Raw genomic sequence first — 12,500 nt, 5'->3', positions numbered from 1 at the left:
CAACTTGGTCACAGCTGGAATAAAACTTCTAGAGTACTGCGTAGTATTGAGCCTCGTGATGGAGAAGGCCTGGCTATTAGAATTAACTGCCTGCCTAGTATTACAAACAGGATAGAATTGTCCAGGGAGATCTGAATGTAAAGGATGGTCAGAGTTGTGAAAAATCTTATGCAACATACATAATGAACTAATTGAACGACGGTGCCAGAGATTAATATCTAGATCAGGAATAAGAAATTTAATAGACCGTAAGTTTCTGTCCAACAAATTAAGATGAGAATCAGCAGCTGAAGACCAGACAGGAGAACAATACTCAAAACAAGGTAGAATGAAAGAATTAAAACACTTCTTCAGAATAGATTGATCACCGAAAATCTTGAAAGACTTTCTCAATAAGCCTATTTTTTGTGAAATTGAAGAAGACACAGACCTTATATGTTTCTCAAAAGTAAATTTACTGTCGAGAATCACACCTAAAATATTGAAAGAATCATACATATTTAAAGAAACATTATCAATACTGAGATCCGGATGTTGAGGAACCACCGTCCTTGACCTACTTACAATCATACTTTGAGTTTTGTTAGGATTCAACTTCATACCCCATAATTTGCACCATGCACTAATTCTAGCTAAATCTCTATTAAGGGATTCACCAACCCTAGATCTACATTCAGGGGATGGAATTGATGCAAAGAGAGTAGCATCATCTGCATATGCAACAAGCTTGTTTTCTAGGCCAAACCACATGTCATGTGTATATAGTATGAAAAGTAATGGGCCAAGAACACTAAAATGGAAGCAAGTATCCACTGCACAATATTGATCAAACGTTGCAAATTCGCAACATCAGACTATACATCCCCTGGCTCACGTCCTATGCACGACAACTCGCATTAATCCCGCCGATAAAGACAACAACGGCATTGGGTAAACAGACCATTAACATCACAAAATCCGAAAAGAAGTAACAGAAATAATCCCATTATTCTGCTTGCGCTGGGCTGCTAGCTAGACGGTTTATGGCAATTTCAGTCAGTGTGGAGACTTAAGAGTACGTCATGTCGGCTGCTTGGCGCCAAACACATTCACACGCACTCACTGCTACCATACAGTTCATCATTCATCATGGGGTTTAGCAGACCCTCCCCCCTCCCTCACTCTCCCTCTTCCCCTCTCCCTTTCACTTTCACTCTCACTCGCCGGAGGCCACTCCTACTGGCAGATTCATACTTAGTGTTTGCTTGCTTGTGGGCGCATGTTCTTCTGCAGGCGGGCCTAATTTAAAATTTCGTCTTGGCTACCTTCTTAGGCCTAGTTTCCTTCTTATCCTTCTCTCTCTCCCACTCACTCTCACTCTCACTCGCCGGAGGCCACTCCTACTGCCAGATTCATACTTTAGTGCTTGCTTGCTTGTAGGCGCATGTTCTTCTGCAGACGAGCCTAATTTACTTTTCATCTTGGCTAGCTTCTTAGGCCTAGTTTTCTTCTTATCCCTCTCCCTCTCCCACTCATTCTCACTCTCACTCGCCGGAGGCCACTCCTACTGCCAGATTCATACTTAGTGCTTGCTTGCTTGTAGGCGCATGTTCTTCTGCAGGCGAGCCTAATTTACTTTTCATCTTGGCTGCCTTCTTAGGCCTAGTTTCCTTCTTATCCCTCTCCCTTTCCCTCTCCCTTTCACTCTCACTCGCCGGAGGCCACTCCTACTGCCAGATTCATACTTAGTGCTTGCTTGCTTGTAGGCGCATGTTCTTCTGCAGGTCGGCCTAATTTACTTTTCGTCTTGGCTATCTTCTTAGGCCTATTTTTCTTCTCGGTCCCTCTCCCTTTTACTCTTATTCGCTAGAGTTAGCTCCTACTGGCATATTCATACTTAGTGCTTGCTTGCTTGTAGGCGCATGTTCTTCTGCAGGCGAGCCTAATTTACTTTTCATCTTGGCTGCCTTCTTAGGCCTAGTTTCCTTCTTATCCCTCTCCCTTTCACTCTCACTCGCCGGAGGCCACTCCTACTGGCAGATTCATACTTAGTGCTTGCTTGCTTGCAGGCGCATGTTCTTCTGCAGGCGGGCCTGATTTACTTTTCCTCTTGGCTACCTTCTTAGGCCTAGTTTTCTTCTCGGTCCCTCTCTCTCTCTCTCTCTCTCTCTCTCTCTCTCTCTCTCTCTCTCTCTCTCTCTCTCTCTCTCTCTCCCTTTTACTCTTATTCGCTAGAGTTAACTCCTACTGGCAGATTCATACTTTGTGCTTGCTTGCTTGTAGGCGCATGTTCTTCTGTAGGCAGGCCTAATTTACTTTTCCTCTTGGCTATCTTCTTAGTCCTAGTTTTCTTCTCGATCCCTCTCTCTCCCTTTCACTTTCACTCTCACTCGCCGGAGGCCACTCCTACTGCCAGATTCATACTTGGTGCTTGCTTGCTTGTAGGCGCATGTTCTTCTGCTGGCGGGCCTAATTTACTTTTCCTCTTGGCTACCTTCTTAGGCCTAGTTTTCTTCTCGGTCCCTCTCCCTCTCTCTCTCCCTTTTACTCTCATTTGCTAGAGTTAACTCCTACTGGCAGATTCATATTTAGTGCTTGCTTGCTTGTAGGCTCATGTTCTTCTGCCTAATTTACTTTTCATCTTGGATACCTTCTTAGGCCTAGTTTTCTTCTCGGTCCCTCTCCCTTTTACTCTTATTCGCTAGAGTTAACTCCTACTGCCAGATTCATACTTAGTGCTTGCTTGCTTGTAGGCGCATGTTCTTCTGCATGTGGGCCTAATTTCCTTTTCCTCTTGGCTACCTTCTTAGGCCTAGTTTTCTTCTCGGTCCCTCTCCCTTTTACTCTCAATCGCTAGAGTTAACTCCTACTGGCAGATTCATACTTAGTGCTTGCTTGCTTGTAGGCGCATGTTCTTCTGCAGGTCGGCCTAATTTACTTTTCATCTTGGCTATCCTGTTAGGCCTATTTTTTTTCTCGGCATGTTTCTAGAAAATTCATATTTTATCATTTCAAAATCTTCCTAAAGAAAAGGAAACTTCGAAGGAAGCTGATACTGGAATGAGATTATCAGCATTTGTACGGAATACAGAGATTTATATATATATATATATATATATATATATATATATATATATATATATATATATATATATATATATATATATATATATATATATATAAATTTGACTAGTGCAATTCCTATTTACACCCTTTCGAAAACTACAATTTTCATCAGTATTAAAATACAATAACTGAGCTTTGATAACCTGTTGAAACAATACATATGTGGTGTATATTCACATGTAAAAATGCAGAATGGTTTTGTGAATAACTTAAATGAATTAACCGGAGAATACAACATTGAACAGAGCAATTTTTTAGTCCTCGGACAGTTTATCTAGTTAACAACTGGCAATTCAGAGGCGTTTTGTCAATACCATTATAGGCCATTTTGCAACCGGAACCAAATCATAAAAGGCAGATGGACCATCGTATCTTTGATGTGGTGAATATATTTCATTTTAATTTATTAAATTGTCTATCGATATCAAATCATTTAAACTCTTAGCGTTTCTTCCAATTATAGGCCCATCTCAATATATAATAAAGAGCAAGTGTCTGGTAATACATATATATGTATATATATATGTATATATATATATATATATATATATATATATATATATATATATATATATATATGTGTGTGTGTGTGTGTGTGTGTGTGTGAATATATGTGTGTATATATTTATCTATATATACACACACATATATAAACATATATATATATATATATATATACACATATATATACATATATATATATAACCACACATATATATATACATACATACATATATATATGTATGTATATATGTGTGTGTATATATATATATATATACATATATATATATATATATATATATATATATATATATACAGTATATATATATATATATATATATATATATATATATATATATATATATATATATCGGTCACGCTCAGTTGTCTTCATCCCTCGGGTAGGGGGAGAGGGAGTAGTCACAACCTGGTTAGAGGGAGGTACGTGTACGTGCATATCTATCTAAACATTTACCCGTCATTTTTGACGGGTTGCTTATACTAATTTACTATAAACATAAGACTACATAGAACGACAAGACTAGTTCAAAATGTTAATTCTACATATTACTTTTTATTGATTGGCCTTTAAAACTATTTTGATTCTTGTATATCGTTGTGAATTGGATTTATCAATTTGATCCGTACGGCTATTCAAAAACTCAATGATTGCAGTATGAGGTTAAAGTTAAGAGAGGTATATTATTATTATTATTATTATTATTATTATTACTAGCCAAGCTACAACCCTAATTGGAAAAGCAAGATGCTATAAGCCCAAGGGCTCCAACAGTGAAAAATAGCCCAGTGAGGAAAGGAAATAAGGAAATTAATAAATGATGAGAATAAATTAACAATATATCATTCTAAAAACAGTAACAGCGTCAAAACAGATATGTCCTATATAAACTATTAACAACGTCAAAAACAGATATGTCTTATATAAACTATAAAAAGACTCATGTCAGCCTGGTCAACATAAAAACATTTGCTCCAACTTTGAACTTTTGAAGTTCAACTGATTCACCTACCCGATTAGGAAGATCATTCCACAACTTGGTCACAGCAGGAATAAAACTTCTAGAATACTGTGTAGTATTGAGCCTCATGATGGAGAAGGCCTGGCTATTAGAATCAACTGCCTGCCTAGTATTACGAACAGGATAGAATTGTTCAGGGAGATCTGAATGTAATGGATGGTCAGAGATATGAAAAATCTTATGCAACAGTGATTGATAAAAGTGATTGCAATATATCGTAGCGGAAACTTTGTCCTACAATGGAGATACAAAAAAATCGAAAATCTTCCATTAATTTTCTTAATATTTTTACAGCAATTACGAAATTCATTATATACATAAATTATCAAAAAAAAAAAAAACTGATTGAATCCTAATAAAAGAGAAAAAGTCAGTCCAATAGTCTTTCTATGATTATACGTTTTAATAGGTTTCTAAAATAGGCTATCAGAGAAATAGGATGCTATGACCATCTGGAACCAAATGGGAAGGATAAAGGGCGCATACATCTACATACACAAACAGGAACACACACATACGTACATACACCATCTTTTCAACAACTTTAAAACAATGTCGAAATGAATAATGATTGGACGGTAGCATTCCCAATAAACAATTGCAAAATGTTTTGGAAGCAGGGATTAATATATAGTTTTTTTTTTAATAAAATATGTTGAAAAGGGAGAACAGACAAAATGTAGAATAAATAAATGTTGAAATGAATAAAGATTGGACGGTAGCATTCACAATAAACAATTTCACAATGTTTTGGAAGCAGGGATTAATATAGTTTTTTTTTTTAATAAAATATGTTGGAAAAGAACGGACAAAATGTAGAATAAATTAATGTTGAAATGAATAAAGATTGGACGGTAGCATTCACAATAAACAATTTCACAATGTTTTGGAAGCAGGGATTAATATAGTTTTTTTTTTTTAATAAAATATGTTGGAAAAGAACGGACAAAATGTAGAATAAATTAATGTTGAAATGAATAAAGATTGGACGGTAGCATTCACAATAAACAATTTCACAATGTTTTGGAAGCAGGGATTAATATATAGTTTATTTTTTTCTTTTTTATAAAATATGTTGAAAAAGGAGAACGGACAAAATGTAGAATAAATGAATGTTGAAATGAATAAAGATTAAACGGTAGCATTCACAATAAACAATTTCACAATGTTTCGGAAGCAGGGATTAATATATAGTTTTTATATATATATATATATATATATATATATATATATATATATATATATATATATATATATATATATATATATATATATATATAAAATATGTTGAAAAAGGAGAACGGACAAAATGTAGAATAAATGAATGTTGAAATGAATAAAGATTGGACGGTAGCATTCTCAATAAACAATTTCACAATGTTTTGGAAGCAGGGATTAATATAGTTTTTTTTTTTTTATGAAATATGTTGAAAATGGAGAACGGACAAAATGTAGAATAAATGAATGTTGAAATGAATAAAGATTGGACGGTAGCATTCACAATAAACAATTGCACAATGTTTTGGAAGCAGGGATTAATATATAGTTTTTTTTTTTTTTTATAAAATATGTTGAAAAGGGAGAACGGACAAAATGTAGAATAAATGAATGTTGAAATGAATAAAGATTGGACGGTAGCATTCGCAATAAACAATTTCACAATGTTTTGGAAGCAGGGATTAATATATAGTTTTTTTTTTATATAAAATATGTTGAAAAAAGAGAATGGACAAAAAGTAGAATAAATGAATGTTGAAATGAATAAAGATTGGACGGTTGCATTCATAATAAACAATTGCACAATGTTTTGGAAGCAGGGAATAATATATAGTTTCTTATAAAATATGTTGAAAAAGGAGAACGGACAAAATGTAGAATAAATGAATGTTGAAATGAATAAACACTGGACGGTAGCATTCACAATAAACAATTTTACAATGTTTCGAAAGCAGGGATTAATATATGTTTTTTTTTTTATTTATAAAATATGTTGAAAAAGGGGAACAGACAAAATATAGAATAAATAAATGTTGAAATGAATAAAGATTGGACGGTAGCATTCACAATAAACAATTTCTTAATGTTTCGGAAGCCGGGATTAATATATAGTTATTTTTTATAAAATATGTTGAAAAAGGAGAACAGACAAAACCAAGAATATGAGAAAATAAATCTTGAAACATTAAAACCAGCCACCAGAATCTTACCTTGCCCCCAAACAGTCATTTTACACGTAAAAGGTCAGTTAAGAGCCAAGAAAACTAAGCCATAAGGTAAATTAAGAATACACACCGATGTTTTTGAAAAAAATATGTTGCAAAACCAGCCTTCGCTTTACGACGTCAGAGAACGACTGCATTTAAAACTACTAATAAATATTGTTCTTACAGTGTTGCCAACTTGTTAGGCCCGTGGAACGATATTGCAACTATTTCCTGCAGTGGTGCACATAGTTTTGTAATCTATTTATACTTGAAAAGTATAATTAAAACCTAATTTCAAATGGATGCAATGGGTCATTTGTTTAGTACTGATCGAAATCATAAAGTCGTACTTAGACACACTGCAATGATCACTTTCCTTTTATTACCATCTACTAAAATATCGTTAAGCCATTGTGCTCCTTTCTCGCAACATGACCCAACCATCTCGAAACTTTTTCAATCACCCTTTTAGTTAAAATAAACTTTTTTTCACCTATTCCTGTCTCTCATCCTATCCAGCACCATCCATGCTTTTCTGCTATATAGAATAGTTGCATTGACAATCCCCGGAGGAAATAACCAAAGAATTGGAAATCTAACAATATGACTGACGATAAACCCGCACATAAGATTTTCGGGAAGATCGCATAAAAGTGGAGATGCTACACTGGGCAGGACTGAACAACAGCCCTTTCGGGACCACCCTCGAATTATCCGTGAATAAGAAGCATATTTTTCTAAAGGAGATGGATATTCCTTTAGGTGAAACTGACAATAAAGGAAAAAGTTCCTATAACCCATTTCTTTTAGCGATGCATATTTGCACCGACTCGCAGCGGTGCCCTTTTAGCTCGGAAAAGTTTCCGGATCGCGATTGGTTGGACAAGATAATTCTAACCAATCAGCGATCAGGAGACTTTTCCGAGCTAAAAGGGCACCACTGCAAGTCGGTGCAAATATGCATTGCTATAAGAAATGGACTATAGATATACGGTTTAAAAATTTCCTTTTGTTCATTTTGGTAATGATTTTAAACGTTTCATTTGAAAGTAATTATAGTTGTAATGTATTATCATTATCATTATTATTATTATTATTATTATTATTACTTCCTAAGCTACAACCCTAGTTGGAAAAGCAGGATGCTATAAGCCCAGGGGCTCCAACAGGGAAACTAGCCTAGTGAGGAAAGGAAACAAGGAAAAATAAAATATTTCAAGAACAGGAACATCAAAATAAATATCTCCTATATAAACTATGAAAATGTTAACAAAACAAGAGGAAGAGAAATAAGATAGAATAGTGCGCCCGAGTGTACCCTCAAGCAAGAGAGCTCTAACCCAAGACAGTGGAAGACTGTATATTGAAGATTTTTTTTATATCTATCAAAATGACAATCAATACATTTTTTATCCAAGTAATTGTAACTGTTTAAAAGTGAGAAAAAAGAAGAGAGCATGTAACATTATAAGTGTAAAAAAAAAAAAAAAAAAAAAAAAAAAAAAAAAAAAAAAGCAACCATTTTAGTAGTTTTCATTATGTACATTATATATCACGGCAGAGTACGAGTCTTTTCGACGGAAGATAACACTTGGCCAATGGCAAAGAGGAACCCATTATCTAAATTGTCCTAGACACTATAAACTTATCTAAAATATATTACAGCTAATCTAAGCAAGGAATTTAACTAATGCAATTATCTACAGTATATCGAACTGATAACAAACTGAAAATTAATGCATATGTTCATTCGGGCATACTATATTATCTTATTCCTCTTCCCCTAGTTCTTTTGAAGTTCTTTTAGTTTATATATGAAAGATCTATTCTAATGTTGTTACTCCTCTTAAAATATTTCATTTCAATTGTACATTACTTCACTCGAAGTTTCTTTATTAGTTTGTTTCCTATCCTCACTGGGCTATCTTTCCTATTAGAGCCCTTGGGCTTATAGCATCAGGCTTTTCAAACTCGGGTTGTAGCTTAGCTAGTAATAAAAATAATAATGAAAATAATAATAATAACAATAATAATAATAATAATTAATAATAATAATAATAATAATAGTAATAATAATAATAATAATAATAAAAATTTTGAGGAGTAAGGAGAGAATAATGTTCCATGGCTTACGTCCAACACGCAGTCAAAAAAAAAAAAAAGCCTTAAATGGAGGAACAAATTCTTAACAATATTTTTGAAAAGGACTGAAGATCACTCAAGCGAGGAAGAGGATATCGTATATATAAGTTTATGGCTACAGAAAAAAATACTAAAGGAAATGCTCATTTGTTAAATAAATATCAAGCTCAAGATCATGGAAGATTGAGCTGGCTATAATAATTTCAACATTATTTTTTCCAATCAGAAAATAAAAATTTAAGGTAATCCAAACAGAATTATAAAAAAGTGACGTGAAAATTACATCTAATAGCATTTTGAATGCAGGAAAGAATATATAATAAGATTATCGTCATGGAAGAATGAGCTGGATTAAATAATTCTATCAAAAGAATTATTTTTTTCAGAAAATAATGTTTGTAAGATAATCTAAATAGATTTATTAAATAGTGACGTGACGGTTACATCAAATCAATTCATTATCTTTTCCCATCAGAAAACAAAAATTTAGGGTAATCCAAACAGAGTTATAAAAAGTGACGTGAAAATTACATCTAATAGCATTTTGAATGCGGGAAAGAATAAATAATAAGCTTATCGTCATGGGAGAATGAGGTGGCTTAAATAATTCTATTAAACTAATTATTTTTCTCAGAAAATAATGTTTGTAAGATAATCCAAACAGTGAAAATTACATCTAATAGCATTTTGAATGCGGGAAAGAATAAATAATAAGCTTATCGTCATGAAAGAATGAGCTGGATTAAATAATTCTATCAAAAGAATTATTTTTCTCAGAAAATAATGTTTGCAAGATAATCTAAACAGATTTATTAAATAGTGACGTGACGGTTACATCAAATCAATTTTGAAAGCCGGATCGAATAAATTTTAAGCTCTATCATATTTTTTTTCTGAGAGAATTATGTTTTCAAGGTAATCCAAAAATGACAAAATACTGACGTGAAAATTACATTGATTACCATTTTCAAAGTGGGAAATAAATTCTAAGATCAACAACATGGAATAATGAGCTGCCTATAAAAATTCTATCATAAATATTTTTTTCTCAAAATATATTTTTTAAATGTAATCCAGTAAAACTTATAAATAAGTGACATGACAATTATATCGAATACAATTTTGGAATATAATAATTCTATCATAATTATTATTTTTTTTTCTGAGAAAATAATGTTTTTAGGGTAATGCTAAAAGAATACTAAAATACTGACATGGAAATTACATGAAATACCATTTTGAAAGCTGGAAAGACGCATCTACTAAAAGACGAAACACTAGAATTTTGAAATAATCATTAATTTCTTTTTCTAAGAAAATAATGTTTTTAGGGCAATCCTAAAAAAATCCTAAAATACAGGCATGGAAATTACATGGAATACCATTTTGAAAGCTGAAAAGACGCCTCTACTAAAAGACGAAACACTAGAATTCTGTCATAATTATTAATGTTTTTCTGAGAAAATAATATTTTTAGGGTAATGCTAAAAGAATCCTAAAATACAGACATGGAAATTACATGGAACACCATTTTGAAAGCTGGAAGACTGAAAGACGAAACACCAGAATTCTAAAATAATCATTATTTTTTTTTTTCTGAGAAAATAATGTTTTTAAGGTAATGCTAAAAGAATCCTAAAATACAGACATGGAAATTACATGGAATACCATTTCGAAAGCTGGAAAGACGCCTTTACTAAAAGACGAAACACTAGAATTCTGTCATTATCATTAATGTTTTTCTGAGAAAATAATGCTTTCAGGGTAATGCCAAAAGAATCCTAAAATACTGACATGGAAATTGCATGGAACACCATTTTGAAAGCTGGAAAGATGCCTCTACTAAAAGAGGAAACACTAGAATTTTGAAATAATCATTATTTTTTTTCTAAGAAAATAATGTTTTTAGGGTAATGCTAAACGATTCCTAAAATACAGACATGGAAATTAAATGGAATACCATTTCGAAAGCTGGAAAGACGCCTCTACTAAAAAACGAAACACTAGAATTCTGTCATAATCATTATTTTTTTTTCTGAGAAAATAATGTTTTTAGGGTAATCCTAAAAGAATCCTAAAATACAGGCATGGAAATTACATGGAATACCATTTTGAAAGCTGGAAAGACGCCTCTACTAAAAGACGAAACACTAGAATTCTGAAATTATCATTAATTTTTTCCTGAGAAAATAATGTTTTTAGGGTAATGCAAAAAAAAAAAAAATAAAAAATACTAAAATACAGACAGGGAAATTACATGGAACACCATTTCGAAAGCTGGATAGACGCCTCTAGAAAACATCTAGAAGACGAAGCACTAGTAATAGATGGGTTTATTAATGAGATGCTGCATTGCAGTAGTCATATGGCGGAATGCTTTCTTGTGGGTGTACATCATGTTGCTTGGGGAAAAAGTTCGGAGTGATGGACAGAGATGAGGGGGAAGGGGGGGGGGGGGGGGGCAGAATTTGTGATTTTGCATACGGGTAACGACAAAGAAGATAGTGTCAGGATTGGAGAATCGTAAGCGAGGTCTTGGAGAACAGTAAGTCAAAGATATTTAGATGTGGCAAGGTGCCTTCAGTTTTTGAGTGTGTGTATATATCATATATTATATATATATATATATATATATATATATATATATATATATATATATATATATATATATATATATATATTATATATATATATATATATATATATTATATATATATATATATATATATATATGTATATATATATATTATATATAATATATGATATATATTATATATACACATACACACACAAATATATATACATATATATAATGTATATATATACTGTATATATATATATTATATATATATATATATATATATATATATATATATATAATGTATATATACTGTACATATATACTGTATATATATAGATATGTATATATACATTATATATATATATATATATATATATATATATATATATTAGATAAACTATAAATTTAAATTATAAAGACCAATTATCTGCGCCCAATTCGTAGGTTCTGTCATTATCAAAGTTGGATCCCGAGGGCACCAAAGTAAAAAGAACTCTCATTCGTGTAAACTTCAAGTAGTGGTTAAAATGTAAAAAAAAAGTTATTCAACTCAATCTTCAAATAGATGATATATAAATTTGTGAAAAATGTGCCTATGCATATTATAAATTAGTATTTCACACGTATCCTTGACCACGTGGCTTTAAGATTTTCATGTAAGGATAAAATGTATAAAAATTTTCCTACAGAAAACATTAAAAAAGAAACAGTTTATGTTACAATTCTATATAAAGCAGAATGTTTTTCAAAGCAAAAGCAAATAATGTAAATTGTCAAAGACCTTGTAAGTGAAAAAAATATTCAAATTCAGAATGAAAGGAATATTTCAGTCATGGCATGTTATGACTGAGAATGTTTTAAATAATCTTATCATCTTTTAAAAATATATTTTATACACATAAAAGTGTAAATCTTTAATATGTTGAA

General features: G+C 32.0%; 1 protein-coding gene across 1 annotated transcript; it reads right to left on the bottom strand.

The window, feature by feature from the left end:
- Positions 1 to 1,523: 1,523 nt before the first annotated feature.
- LOC137616041 (uncharacterized) lies at positions 1,524 to 2,924 on the bottom strand. The gene is made up of 3 exons (XM_068345717.1): positions 2,850 to 2,924; positions 1,863 to 2,009; positions 1,524 to 1,706 (listed from the first exon to the last, which is right to left on the bottom strand). Exons 1-3 carry the CDS (start codon positions 2,922 to 2,924, stop codon positions 1,524 to 1,526), a joined length of 405 nt encoding a protein of 134 aa, XP_068201818.1.
- Between the last annotated feature and the right edge of the window lie 9,576 nt (positions 2,925 to 12,500).

Source organism: Palaemon carinicauda, chromosome 22, assembly GCF_036898095.1.
Source record: "Palaemon carinicauda isolate YSFRI2023 chromosome 22, ASM3689809v2, whole genome shotgun sequence".
Lineage (NCBI taxonomy): Eukaryota > Metazoa > Arthropoda > Malacostraca > Decapoda > Palaemonidae > Palaemon > Palaemon carinicauda.
The sequence above is the reverse complement of the archived record's forward strand: the minus strand, read 5'-3'. Positions and strand labels throughout refer to the sequence as shown.